This window comes from Candoia aspera, chromosome 6 (assembly GCF_035149785.1).
Source record: "Candoia aspera isolate rCanAsp1 chromosome 6, rCanAsp1.hap2, whole genome shotgun sequence".
NCBI lineage: Eukaryota > Metazoa > Chordata > Lepidosauria > Squamata > Boidae > Candoia > Candoia aspera.
Window position 1 is genome coordinate 73,217,542 of NC_086158.1, and position 15,029 is coordinate 73,232,570.

A 15,029-nucleotide genomic window follows, 5' to 3' on the forward strand; every position below is an offset into this window, starting at 1 on the left:
GTATCAAAGGGGCAGAGTTTGCATTGTGATATATGTTTCCTCACTTTATACCCTCTTGTTTCCCTCTGCTGGATGCCCATGAATTGGAGGAAAGGGAATACATTTTTATAAATCTCTTTTCTATTTATTTGAATTATGGTATTCTCAGAGTTGGCAACATTTTGACAGCTGGGGAGCATGACCTGGAAAGTACTATTAATACCTGCTCGTCAGGCTTCTTAAAGCATCAGACTGGTGACTGTAGGAAGAGAATGGATTAGGGAGCCCTTTTCTGTGATGCAGAATAACTTCCATAGGAGGGTAGTCATAATTTTCCACTCTGCTTCTTTGCCTGAAATTGCAAACCACGGGGCTAAAGGATGAATGCCATGTCCATGCACAAACAGGGCATATTTGATGAGCCAAATTTAGTCTGAAGGGGCACAGATTGAGCCAGTCTGCTGTAACATGTATCTTCATCCTACAGAAACTATCAGTATAGATCAGATTATCTTAAATAAAAGTTGTATCTCACACAAACTACTAGGAAGCATTATATTACACTGCCATAAAAATATTTTCTTTGGAAAAATAATTCATAATTATTGAATAGGTTAGTTTTTATTAGACATGCGTCTTGAAACATGAGAATTCTGCATATGCAATGTGTTGATTCCAAGCTGTTGGCAAGGCAGTATTCCCATTAACAAAAAAAGCTGAAAAAGGTTCCTTCCTAATCAAAATATCTTTTACCTGTCAAACTGAGGGTATCTTGTTTTTTTCCTTCAACAGACAGAGGAATTGCCTGATCCAAAGAATGCTGAGCTTTATGAATTTCACTTCAGTGACTTCCCTGTTACAGATCATGACTTGATCAAGTGTGGGATACAATTGTTCTTTCAGATAAATGTTGTAGAAAAGTTCAAGGTGCCAGTAGAGGTCAGATTCATTTTGCCTTATTTTAGTAAAGATGGTTCAGTGTGAAATCTATGACATGTCAGCTTTGCAAACTGATAGTTATTTCATGATAGCAATGGCTTGCCTTAGGGACAAATGTACCAGAAAGCAAGTTCCAAACATGACATAAAAAGGACCCACTGATGGACCCTACTGGGCTTCAGAGGGAATTGGGAGTTACTCCTAAGGCTCTGATGCATGATTCAACTGCAGTGTTAGTCACTCCCTGGAATGAGGAGATGAGATGGCCCTAGATGAGATTGTGCCTGGGGAGACGCCTACTGCATGTGGATCTGGAAAGCCCCTAGTTTTCAAAGGCATTTTGGGAGATGAAGTAGAAGAGACACCTAGAGTGCTGCAGAAGAGGACAAAGAGTGAATCCAATTGAGCTTTTATAAAGGGTTACCTTGTGGCAATAAGAATGGCAAAATCTAATTATTTTTCCACTCTTCTTGTATCCACAGAAAGCCAGCTGGCAGTCCTGTTTATTGATCATATTAGTTGATGCTGTTTAGTAGGATCAGGATGAGATCGTGCATCCATTCTGGCCCTCCTTGATTCCTCAGTGGTCTTCAATGCCATCAATCAGGGTTTCCTTCTGGGCTGACTTTAGGGGTTGGGAGTGAGGGGCAGGGCATTCTCCTCCTTCCTCTGGAACAGGTTCCAGTTGTTGTTGGTAGGAGGGGAGAGATTTTATGAACTCCATCATGGTTCTACACTCTCTCCACTCCTATTTAACATTTACACAAATCCACTGATTGATATCATCTATTGGCGTGAGGTTAAGTATCATCAGTATGCAGATGATAATTTGCTATACATCTTTACTCCAGGCTGAACAAGTGATGTCATCAAGGTCCTTTCCTAGTGTCTGGAGACTGTGGGGAGTCTGGCTTAACCCTAGCAAGTCTAAGGGTGTGGAGTAAAGTGCCCCCTGGATCTGGAGGCCTTCCATCTTTAATTTTGGATGCTGTAACAATCACCCAGACAGAACTGGTATACAGTTTTGGGGCTTCTCTTGGGCTTTTGGCTCCTGCTTGAAGAACAGCTGGCAACTGTGACCAGGGGGTTCCTGCACAAATCCATCTTGCACCCATGCCTGGATTGGGAGGCTATACCCATGGTAATTCATGTTGGTCACCTCCTGCTTGGACTCATAGTGGCATATGGGAATGACCTTGGGAGACAAGAGGAAGAGTCACAGACTAGGCAATGGTCAGATAAGAGGCAGCTGAGCCTGCAGAAGGAATGGGGTGTGGCAAATGTCTCAGAAGGGATCCTCTCTAGTTTCTTGGACTGTGAAGTGAAGAGGTGGGTGGGGGGAGAGAGATGTACTTTCTGACCTGCAAAATTGATGTCAGCCTTGCAAGGTAGTGTAGACAAGAAGCACACCCAGGAATACTAGCTCTGTCTTTATTGTAAGGTTACATTAACAGAATCTTGCAACTCTGAAATTACTTTCAGAAAATCTCTGAAATGTACTTTCAATGCTGAAATGTACTTTCAGCGTTGCAAGAGTCTGTTAATGTAACCTTACAATAAAGATAGAGCTAGAATTCCTGGGTGTGCTTCTTGTCTGGACTGCCTTGCAAGGCTGACATCGATTTTGCAGGTCTGAAAGTTCATCTATCCCCCCTCACCTTAACAGCTTTAATGATCACAGTGAGATGGTTATCTTATACAGTGTTCACAAGACTTAATAGTAGAAAATGGAATGTCTCTATTTGTCACAGGTACTCACAAGATGGATGTATACAATCAGAAAAGGGTATCGCGACATCACTTACCACAACTGGCGGCATGGATTTAATGTCGGACAGACCATGTTTGCTCTTTTAATGGTATCAGTTGTTACATTGGATCTAAGCCATAATCTGCTTTTCATTTTGATATATAAATATAGATATGAAATGTTAAAAAAGCATCTCTTTTTATAGACCGGTAGGTTAAAGAAATATTACACTGACCTAGAAGCCTTTGCTCTGGTAGCTGCAGCTTTCTGCCATGATATTGATCACAGAGGAACCAACAACTTGTATCAAATGAAGTGAGTGGTACATTTTGTTTATCTTTGGTTATTAAATAAATAACATGTTATTTCATGTCACTATAAAATATTTCATGCTTAAACTAGCATTCTTTTGTTTCCTTGACTATAAAGAACATGTAAACCATGAGAACTCAAATGTAAGAGTCTCTTCAAGGTGGAACCAGAGATCTACATGCTTCAATATCCTGGTTTCTTGTTGGACTTGGAAGCTAAACAGAGTTAGGTCTGGTTATACTTGTATGGAGACTAGCAGATACACCAGAAGCATAAGCTAAACTGAGAATTTAAAAAAAAACAGCCCAGAAAAAAGCAATGACAACCCATTTCCATGCCATTGTGAAAACAACGGTTTGGTTGTGTCCATATTGTCACCAAGAGTTGAACTATCTTTACCATTTTTACCACAGTGACCAACTGGATGCCCCTGGGAAGTTCACAAGCAAGTTCCAATAGTTCTGTCCAGTTGAGCTCTACAGCAAAAGCTACTCAATATGGCATGGTTAGTATACTACTAACCATGGAGATTCACAGCTACTAAATGTAGAGATTCTACTTAGATTCTGCAGCAATTGATGGTCAGGAAGTACAAACTCTTGCATGACTTTTCTCTTTAAGGTGGGATGGGGATGATGAGCAGACTTGCTGATTCAAAGCCTCTCCTGGCACAGACATAATCACTCCCATTTCTGAAAATGAACTGTCAAAAACGGATATACGTTGTCCTATTATATTTGTTGCCTGCTATTGTAGTACTGTGATGGCTACTTTTAAATGTTTTGTTCAGACCTGGGGGTAGCACAGAAACAGATTTGGCTGCCCTGATCAATAACTTCTACTGGGAGGGAGACACAATGAGTGCTGAATATTGAGGCAAGACTAGGTGCTGATCCTCCTTGATCTCCCAGTGGCCTTTGAGACCACTGAGCAGGGGATGTTGTTGGACTGTCCAGGGGGGTGTAGCTGGAGGGCACTCTTACAGTACTTCCATCCTTACCTGCAGAACTGCCCTAGGGTGTGGCAATAGATTTTTGCTTGGCCCATGTCACCCGATTTGTAGATCCTACTGAATTCAGTTCTCTCCCTTTGTTACTCAGTATCTACATCTGTACAACCTGAGATTTGGAGTTTAGTGTCATCAATATGCTGATGATTCTTAGCTCCATCTGTCCTTTCCACTCAAATCAGGAAAGGCTGTGCAGGTGTTTGACAGTTGCCTGGATGCAGTGATGGCCTGGATGAGGCCCCCAGAACTGAAGCTGAACCTGTATAAGACAAGAGGTATATGGATAGATGGAATTAGGAAGCTAACTTGCTTGGATAAGATAGTACTACTTCTGGTGGGACAGTGGTATAGCTGGGGAGTTCTCTGCCTAGTCTCAGCCAAGTCATGCAACTCATTCAGCTGGAAAAGCCCTGGGTTTCAGCTTTGTGATAGTCAGGAGCACAGCATCTCCGCAGCAACACCCACATCATAGGACTCTTTCCTGAAAGATGCTTGGCCGGCAATCACATTTTCTTCTTTCAGAAAACAGCTGATGAGACACCCATCCACCCAGGCATTTATGGGATAACTAGTCCAAGATTGGATGATTTTTAGATTACTTTATTTCATGTTTGTTTCAAAGAATGAAAACACCATTAGTTTTCTTGCGATAGATGATAGATATAATTTTTATTAACTATTTTTTTAAAAGAATAAAAACAATATAAATTTTGAAGGAGAAAAGGAAAATAAAGAAAAGTAGTAAGTAAATGAAAAAAAGTGGAAAGACAAGCTATAAAGAAGCAGCTTCCAGTCTTCTTAACAGGAGTTACAAGTACGTTGATATTTTACCCCATCTCTCTAAAGTTACAACTTAAATTTCCTTCTTTCCGTAGTCTACCTTTTCTGATAATCAAACCCATAAATCACAAGTTCATTTTTCTCTTTTTTCAGCAAAAAGTCCATAAGGAGTGTGATGGTTTTATTTATCTCTCCTCCCACCCCCTTTAAACTTCTCTGAGCTCCTCTAAAAGTAAGAGAGGTATACATAATAATCATGTTGAGGATGATAATTTTTAAGGGGACTTTTCTGAATTGAATTGAATGTGAATTGAAAATAAATAAATGAAAACAACTCGGTATAAAGACTGTTCTATAATCTGATACATCCATTACGTTTCAGAGGTTGCGAGTGGTAGAAAACAGACCATGGCTAATCTAACAGTCACTGCTGGCCCAAGAATTTTGTCTCTGGGGTCTCCAATGTCAATTGCTGAACTCTCCTGAGCTTTTGGCAACTGCCCATGCTGAGCTCAAAAGTCAGCCTTGACACCTTCTGAGATCAGAGACTGACTAGCAGGAAGATTTGTTGTTCTGACTTCACTGATAAGAAGCAAATTAGCATGACAAACTCTACACCATAAGTGGGGGATTTACAGGTAGCAAGTTTAAGATTAATAAATACATAGACAGCCTTTGAGGGATGTAAATGGCCTTTGAAGAATGGGTAACATTTTTTGCCACATGAGGATCATGGGAAGTGAAGGGGCAAAATACAAGTCATAAGCTTTGCAGAGCTGAAAGCACCCATTTTGTTCCTCGAAATCTAACAAAGTGGAGCAGATCACTTGATTTTGTGTTAGGCTTCCATGCATTTTAAGAAATAAAATAGGTATCTTAAACAAGGCTTAATGCATCTATTTTGCCCCTGATCTCCTCAAATAGAAACCAAGCCAAGTAGTTTGGACCTGATACTCCAGGGGTATTCTAGGTATGCAAACAGGGTGTTGCCTATGCTCCACAGCTTGTCTCCACTGTTCTAAAATGTGCAAAACCAAGATTCGGGGGGGAAAAACTGAGGTATTTTAAACTATATAATGTTTTACCAGGTCAGCAGCTCCACTGGCAAGGCTCCATGGCTCTTCCATTTTAGAACGGCACCATCTAGAGTACAGTAAAACACTGCTACAAGATGAGGTCTGTGTTTATTTTCATTTATTTGATACAGAATGTATTTCTACTAGCTATTGCAAAACAGCAGCATTAATACATGTAGGTAATGCTATTTTCTATTTTGGAAGCAGTATTGACTAGCAAAAAATCTTCATTCTGCAGAGTTTAAACATCTTCCAAAATCTAAATAAACGCCAGTATGAAGCTGTTTTACATATATTTGAAGTTGCAATCATAGCGACTGACTTGGCTCTGTATTTCAAGTAAGTCCTTTATTTCCTGTTTATAAAACAACAAAATCTTCTTATGCACATTTAAATTGCTGCATTTTGTCATATTATAATTTTAAGAAGCTTATTTTGCACTTTTGTGGTTTTAATCAGCATTAAAGCAAAATTAAATAATACAAACATCAACAATTGAAGAAATCTGTGACTATGTCAAATTTGAACTTTTGCATATCTATGCATCATAAAAACTATTGCATTCCAATGTACTTTATGTATATACATTATTACCTGAAGTAAATATGATACTGAGAGTCAATAAGGTATCTTAGCAAGATTCATCTAGTAGAGTTCAAATATCAGGGCATTACTATGCTTAAGATACAGCGTGATAAACATTATTCCTTTCTGCTTTGTCAACTAATTCCTGGATCTAATTTCAGGAGCCCTGTTGGACTGGGCTCTTGTAATCTATGAATCAGATTCAGTGGTGTAATTCTGTTGATTGACCTCCATCTATCAGGAGTTTCTAACTTAACTACACATCTCTCAAACATAGCCCATGGGGTTGGGGACTGTCTAGAGCAGATACAGACCGTACTCAGGGAACTGGAGGGGAGGGCAAAGCTAAGATTCACACAATACTGGATGTTGAAGCAGACCCTCAAAAATATGACATATATATTACAGAAGATATTATTTTTCACAGGAAAAGAACTATGTTTCAAAAAATAGTGGATGCCACTGAAAAAATACAAGATGACAATGACGCGATTAAATATGTATCTATGGACCCAACCAAAAAAGAAGTAATCATGTAGGTCAATTTAGTTTTACTCTTCCTGCAACATGGAATATACTGATTTTTTTTCCTATCTAAATCTATTATTTTTATTTAAAGGGCGATGATGATGACTGGTTGTGACCTTTCTGCCATCACTAAACCTTGGGAGGTACAAAGTAAGGTGGGCACCATATGAATCAAGCAGAACTTAGAATTTTATTTATACTTCTAATCTATTTGCTGTATTTGCAAAGCAATTTGAATATAATGTAACAAAGGAGAAATTCAATATTTGTTTTTAAGGAAGCCACAATCCCTTAAGAGTAGTCCTTCCAGATCAGACCAAAGCTCCATCTAGCCCAGGGTACACCATCTGTTTCAGGCTAAAGGTCATATTGGACTCTGAATGCTGGCAGCCGCATTCAGAAAGTAGCATGGTAAGATCAAAACCTAATTTGGTGTAATACAATTCAAGCTCATTCATTTAATGGACTTAATACAGGGATCATATTACTCTTTGTATATTTTATTATTCCCCCCCCCTTTTTTTTTGGTCAGTTGAAAATTACAAATAAGTGGCAAATTTTAGTTGAGCTCAGAGATGGGGAGTTCACACCCAAACTTTTCAAGATCTGCCTGTGCTGAGGTTTCAGTCATCTGAGATCATCTAAGGAGTCTGTTTGCAACACTGATAATCAAAGATTCTGCTAAGCCCATTGTTAAGAAGATCTCTTCCTTGGCTTTATTGTCCCTATTAATTACCACTCAGGCCTGTCTGTGGCCATTTTTCTACCTGTCATGTCCAATTCCCCTTTCAGGCCATTGATCGTAACTATGACTTGCAGTGAACTGTGTTGAGAAGACCACATCACTTATGACTCTGGAACCCACTTGACAATCATCTAGTCATTTACATGATGACCCCCATTTCTAGCAGTGGAAACAAGTAACACATTATTTAGATTTACATCCCAATGTTCTTCTTAACAAATAGTCTCCACCCATTTTTACCAATTTATTATCACTTTTATAAGTATGTTTTCTCTTTCTTCTTTTTAACATTTTCTAAAAATAAAAGAAATGTTCTTAAGTGTTAGCATTCTTTCATAGAAGAGATACTTTTCTCTGCCCTTTTCTACAGTATCCTTTTACATGGGAAAATCAAATATACCAAATTTGGCTACATTAAAATATACCCAGAATTATGCTCCTGGTCACTTCCTTTTATTAAGAATTTTAAAGAGAGCTTTCCCTAGTTTTCCAACACTACATGCTGACCTAGTAGTTAGCAAAGCCAAGGTCAGTTCCCATGTGCCCTTCCCCCCAATATATACATTTAAAACAAAAGCATGATTAATTTTAAACCAAATACTTGTTTAAAAGCAATTCAGTCCCATGTTAATTCTGCTTGCAAGCTTTCTTCTATGGCAGCTTTAAAAACATTTTACAGTAAGGATTTTGTGTACTGATGGTAATTACTTATATGTAATATTTAACATTTAATAGGCAAGTGTTGATCTTAGAAGGTTGAGGATGTGCAAATAACCACAAGTAACTGTCCAAATCCATCCTACTAGGAGATGTCAGATGTGACAGACTGAATCTGATGGGAAAATGCATACATGCTTTGATGGACATGACTGATTACTCTTATGGCTGACAATTATTGCAAAAACTTAAAATAAGTTATTATTCATTCTCAGGTTGCCTTCATGGTTGCAAATGAATTCTGGGAGCAAGGTGATCTTGAACGAACTGTCTTACAGCAACAGCCAATTGTAAGTAGTTTATTATGTTATGCAGCATTGTTTCAATCTTAAAAATAGTTGATCCGGTTACATACCCACTAATTACATTCTTCAATCCTTTCTAGCCTTTGATGGATAGGAGCAAGAGGGATGAATTACCCAAGCTTCAAGTTGGTTTCATTGATTTTGTATGTACCTTTGTGTATAAGGTAAGTTGAACTTCATATTATTCCATTTTTTCTATATATTTTATTATATAGAAATAAGAAATATAAGAGTTAAATCTGCACTGAGAGCTATTTTTGATGAAAAGAAATTATAAATGATCAAGCAAATAAGTTATACGTATAACCTCATATGATTGTGCAAGCCCTGAAATGTTGAGTCTGCTGAAGTATTTCCTACAAGTTGTACTGTCTTTTCCAATCAAGGTGTCAAACTGCATGCATAACATTCAGTAAAACCATGATCTTATATGCATACATTAAAAACAGAATCAGATATTTAGGAATACATTCCCAATTTCCAAACCCACACTTTCCTCTTGACTGGTAAGTCCAGTATTTGATGCAGGTTGAGACAAAGGGGCAATAGAGAGGCATATTAATTAAAGTATCTCCTGTATTTCTCTGCTAGAAACGTTAGCCTCATTCTAGCATTGTATGTCAGAATCCACAAAAAAAGGAAATAGTACCAAAAAGAGTGAACTAAAATAAAGGAAATAACTCCAAGCGCTATAGCAAAACCTGCAGGTAGAGAGGTTTCCTTGTGGAATATATGTAAGAAATGAGTCCCTGAAGAAAAGATATTGGGCTGATAAGATTTTCAATCCTCTGTTATCCAGCAAAGATTGTTCTATGTATAATAATGCCTGTATTGCTACTGCTAATCTTCTGTTTTAATGGTCAATAGTCAATATATGGAGCTACACTATTTCTTTAGGAATTCTCAAGGTTCCATAAAGAAATTACACCTATGTTTGATGGCCTTCAAAACAATCGAATGGAATGGAAATCACAAGCTGAAATTTATGACGAGAAGATAAAAGCTATTGAAGAAAAGAAAAAGCAAGAAGAAGAGGTCAAGAAAGGTTAGGCATGTAGAAATATGTTGCTGAGGCAATCCATTGGTACATATAAACATTTCTGTAACATTGAGAAGTTTTGCTGAGCTTGGAATTTAAGGTACCAAATGTAGTTTTAATTGATATCACTTTATGGTCTGCATGTACTGCCGTACATTCCATCAGTTCTTCACTGCAACAGATTAACCCAGCTATTCCTTAGGGATTGGTTGTAAATGACGACAAAACAGAATGGGCAAAATCCAGATATCCCAGGACTCCAGTAACTGAAGAGGAGACTTTGGCTGGTTTAGATCTCTGCTTTTTTCAAAGGCATTGAATATCCTCAAGACCGGACACTGGTGGTCTCCAAAAAGGGAGGGGGGCAAAAATAATAGTTTATGCAACTTTCAGTTGCTATTCTTTAATAAGGCAGCATAATTCCAGAGGACTCTGGAACAATATGGAGCAATAAAGCAGGAAATGAGCCAAAATTCCTTTTCTCTCCTGATCCCAATTGATTACAGCCCTTTGTTTCAAAGGCTGTTCTAGATTCCAGACAATACCTTCAGCGGAGGGAGGGAGGGATTCACACTCACACACAAACATTTACTTTGGGCTGAATCCATCTGAATGGAAGTATGATTGCAGTCCTAATGTAGTATACTTAGTGGGACAGTAAAGCAGCAAATTAGAAAAGAATGCAGAAAAATCAGAAGTACAGAAATCAAGAATACCAAATTTGAACTACTGTATTTTTATCAAGACCATGTTTTAAATAAATCATAGATGGAAAGTGTTACCTGTTAACAATTTTGAACCAGCCAACTTTCTAAGGTTCAAAACTTAAAACTCTAAATTAGTCTGGATTTAAGCTTTTGGAACCCAGGTTATGACAACAGTACAGATATTATGAGAATGGAGTTACTGAATCAACTCAGATTTGTGCTATTTCTCTACTATAGTTTTTCAGTACATTTTCTTGCTATATCTTGCAGTTGAGGCCACAACCAAGATTATCCTGAAAATGCTGTTATATCTGTAATAATAGCTGTAATTCGATTGGACATTTCTCAGACTGTTAATGGCACTCATAAAAAGTCCAATGGCCCCAATCCAACCAAGGCATTCCCATTAGTAGCCATATTTGTTCACTTTGGAATGGAAAGCATAAATTAGCTGCAGGTGAGAAATCATCAATTCACTTACATCTCATTTTGCTATGAGTGGAAGGCGTGTTCCGAAGTGCATTAAATGCATTTCCCTGGTCATAATCTCCAATTATATGTTTTCACTTTGCTGATACATAATTAGTGTTAAATTAGGGTCTATAATTATGCTGCCTTATTAAAGAATAGCAACTGAAAGTTGCACAAACTATTATTTTTGTGTCCCCCCTCCCCTTTTGGAGAGCACCAGTGTCTGGTCTTGAGGATATTCAATGCCTTTGAAAAAAGCAGGCTTGCCAGTTGCCAGAAAGAATTAAGACTTTCAGAGAAGATGACGAATTTGTACATTCTCTCTTCCAATTGTGAAAAAAGTTCCCAGGAGTATATATGTCTACTATATTAATAGTGATTGATAAAATTAATGACTACATGGATAGTTGTCTAACTTCAAAGTTACATAAGCAAGAGGCAAAGTCATTACACCTAGTGGTATTTAATTTCATAAATTAATTGTGCATTTTGTGATGAAGTACCATCTTCTGTCTCCTCTAAAACTACTCCTAATCAATTCCATGGGCTGACCTGAAATTCATATTTTAAAGATAATTTTAAAGTTCTCACATAGCTTTATCTGAATCTGTCTGAATTATGATGGCAATTTTTTCATAACTGCCTTTACATGATGGATTCTGTTTTTCTATTAATGTTGCTCACCAATTTAGAAAGAATGTCGGTAATGGGTGTTCTTCATTCTCTGCCAATCTCCTTCTCTCTTTCACATTCAAAACTAAAACCAATCAGAAATGCTTACATTATAATATTCTTAATAAATCTAATTTTTCAAATTAAATATGTTTTAATGGAATGTCTTTAAAAAGCAGATCAGAATACATGGACATCCTGATTTTTCAAGATGTTTTTAAGAAATTTTTGGGAAATATATTTCAAATATTCTATAAAATATACACAGAACTGTGTGTAAGACTTACAGTTTAGCATTATAATCTTCCACTATAACAGTGAAACAGTAAGGCAACTACATATAAACTAAAAAAAAATCAGGATATTTAAATACAGAGCAAATCAAAGGGATGGTATGATGATTATCTAGTTCCTATATATTTCTGCATGTAGGGTTATCAAACTGCATCACTGAGGTAACTGTGAAATATAGAACAATTATGTAACTACCATGGAGTCTGTCACTGGAGTTCCAATATGGCACTACTTACATCAAATATTATATATCTTTGGGCCACTATGCTTTACAATTATAAAGATATCTCACTGCTCTGACAGCTTAAGGGAAGATGGGCTGGATATGCCAGCTGTTCTCAACCTTTTATCTAGGAGAAACCCTTAAAATAATGTTCAGGTTGCAGGGAACTCCTACATTAAAATTATTGTATCTCAGCTCACAGTATGTTAGAGTGATCAGTTAAGTTTTAGATATAATAATCCAATAATAACTGTCAATGCTGTCTTGAGTAGAGAACAGTATTTTTCTGTGGATTGGTTTATTTTGGCCAGCTTCTTAGCTTACTCTGTTTGGTTCCCCCTTCCCACCCAACACAAAGTTTTGAGTTGTTGTTGTTTTTCAACTGTTTCATGGAACCTCTAGCAAAACCATAGGCTGGCAGCTGAGTTGCAGAATGTAGAAATTCCAGCACACTAAGTACTAGCATTGCATGGGACTCGCCACTGAACTTTTCCCCCCACAATTTTTCGTGGAATTCCAACTGAGAAAGGCAGGTATATACCATTCTGATAGCTTCCAAATATTCCTTCCTTCAACCACTGAGCAGCACATTCCAGACAGCTCCTAAAGTTAATGCCATGTACATACTGTAATTATCTAAAGTGCAAAAGTCCACGGGTTCAATTCCTGGCAAAGGGTTTGAACCCCACAGAACAACAACAGGCTACCCACATCTGACAAGTCTCAAATAGAGTGAAACCAGTCATGTAGAGCTTCTTGCTGTTCAGTGTAATTATGTTATGCAATGCATACTCTTTAAAAATAAAATACAGTTGATGAACCATTACAGTGGAAAGTTCAGAACAAAAATAATAAAGCTTCTCAAAATTGAAGTAAATATTATACTGTTAATTATACTTCAACATTTCAGGATGAAAGGGAACAAAAATAACCCAGTAACATGATGATCCAGTTTTCAAATTTAAGTTTTAATTCTAATGTTGGTAATGTTAATGTAACTAAACCAGAAAAGAACTATTTATTCTATCATAAGAAAAAAAAATCATTAACAAATACATGTGGAATCATTTCGAATCACTAAAAATAAGAGAAAAGCTTATATTGGTCAAGTACCAATATATTGTCCTATGACTTAATTTTATGTCCCAAAATGTCCTCTGAGAAACGTTGCATTATGTTCTATACATCTGATGAATATAATGGTTATAATGAAAAAATGCACAAGAGTGCATTCAGTGTTTTCAACAGTGAAAATGTGTGGAGCTTTCAAATGACTAGATAGTTGTTCTTCTCATCCTAAAGTATTCACCCATAAAGCACTTCAAAAATTAAAATACACATACTTCTTAATTTATACTTATTTTCTGCATTTTATTACCAGGAGAAGTTGGAAGTGGAGAAACAACAGAAGGCAAATCAAAGACATGTAGAATTGTATAATTAAATGCAAGAGCACTAAAAAAAAATAATCAAGAACCACATTGCTGCTACAGTCAAGAAATCTCCAGTGAGCTCAAGGATTTCTGTATATATAATGGAGCATAAACTGTTCAATCTGCTAGTACTAAAAGAATGAAAGTGGAACATTTCCACCAAAGGAAAGTGAAACATTTTAAAGAAATGGATAACCTGAGATTACTTTGTTAAAAGTGGTTATGGACTCATTTCTTGGTTGCTGCTGTTCCAAATTAACACTGTTTTTATTTAATGTATTAAAAATGGTAAACTTTCAGGAAACTATCATTTTACATGATTTTCAGTTAATTTCATATGATAAACTCTGTATTGCACAACTTGTAGCCCTGTAATTACTAATGCACAGCAATAAGTTTCATATTATGTCTAGTTCCTTCATCTGGAATAATTTACATTCTTAACCTTGACCATTACCAATAAAGTTATAGCTCATGCCATTTTGAAAACTCCATTTTTAGCATACACTTATGGCTACAAACAGGCTTACTTCATAAATATATATAAATCCAGTCATGTTTTAAACAAGCACAAGAATTCTAGTGCTGACATTGTGCTGTCCCATCTCTAAGAAACACTCTACTCTTTTCAATGGAGGTGATGAATCCTAGGATCATGACTTTGGATATGTGGATCTGTCACATCTCCAGAAAGTAATGGAAGCTCTATTTGCACATGAACTCTACATTCTGTCACTCACATTCTTTTGCAACATAGGAATCACTGCAGTGCATTTTTTCTATTCAATACTGATGCCAGCACTTCCCTTATTTAAGAAAGATACGGTGACCAGCATCCAAATGGGGCATTGAAGAGATCTGCCTTCCTACTATGCAGTCAACTCCTTGAATAAGGAGTGCTCACTCAATGGAAAATCAAAACAAAACTTCACTTAACCCTATCTTAAGTATTTTGTCTAAATCTAGACGCCTGGAATGTTGCTCATTGTAACTTATCTTCTAGATTTAACTCAGGTGAGCAATGTTTTTCTTCTTTTCCTTTTACCAAAAAGAAGCTTTGTTTTGGGCGATTTCCAGTTAAGCCTACAGATGTTGTATTTACCCAGGTAAGTGAATTATGTCCATTCTATAGAATTGTCTCTTTGATAGTAATTATACATTATTTCCACAGTAAGGGTGTTTAAAACAGTTCAAATGGAAAAATCACAAAGTGGCAGTTTTTCAATAATTATCTGGCTTTCCCAAAACTAGAAAGAATGGGAAAAAACTGTTAACCTTTATTACCTGGCTTCCCATGAAATCTAAGGCCATGCAATTCAATAATAGATTTTTTATGTCTCCATATTGATTAGATTCACCATCCAATCTATATGGATGGATTTTTTCAGACGCAGTTTAAGACAACAGGGCAATGGAGAGATTTTCATTAAGAACTGCTGTGCACCAGGTCTCCCAAGATAAACAA

At 36.9% G+C, this 15,029-nt stretch overlaps 1 protein-coding gene across 2 annotated transcripts in view; it reads left to right on the forward strand.

Moving 5' to 3' along the window:
- The window catches only part of PDE6C (phosphodiesterase 6C), a 32,150-nt gene extending 18,579 nt beyond the window's left edge, over positions 1-13,571 (forward strand). Inside the window, exons 12-23 of one of the 2 annotated variants that reach the window (XM_063307403.1) lie at positions 772-918; positions 2,670-2,777; positions 2,874-2,983; positions 5,858-5,945; positions 6,084-6,184; positions 6,858-6,965; positions 7,050-7,113; positions 8,636-8,710; positions 8,806-8,889; positions 9,623-9,770; positions 12,961-12,966; positions 13,516-13,571. In XM_063307403.1, coding sequence (XP_063163473.1) covers positions 772-918; positions 2,670-2,777; positions 2,874-2,983; positions 5,858-5,945; positions 6,084-6,184; positions 6,858-6,965; positions 7,050-7,113; positions 8,636-8,710; positions 8,806-8,889; positions 9,623-9,770; positions 12,961-12,966; positions 13,516-13,571 — 1,095 coding nt within the window. Of the gene's footprint in view, positions 1-771; positions 919-2,669; positions 2,778-2,873; positions 2,984-5,857; positions 5,946-6,083; positions 6,185-6,857; positions 6,966-7,049; positions 7,114-8,635; positions 8,711-8,805; positions 8,890-9,622; positions 9,771-12,960; positions 12,967-13,512 lie in introns of both variants that reach the window. The other variant, XM_063307401.1, reaches the window with a different exon arrangement.
- Positions 13,572-15,029: the final 1,458 nt, after the last annotated feature.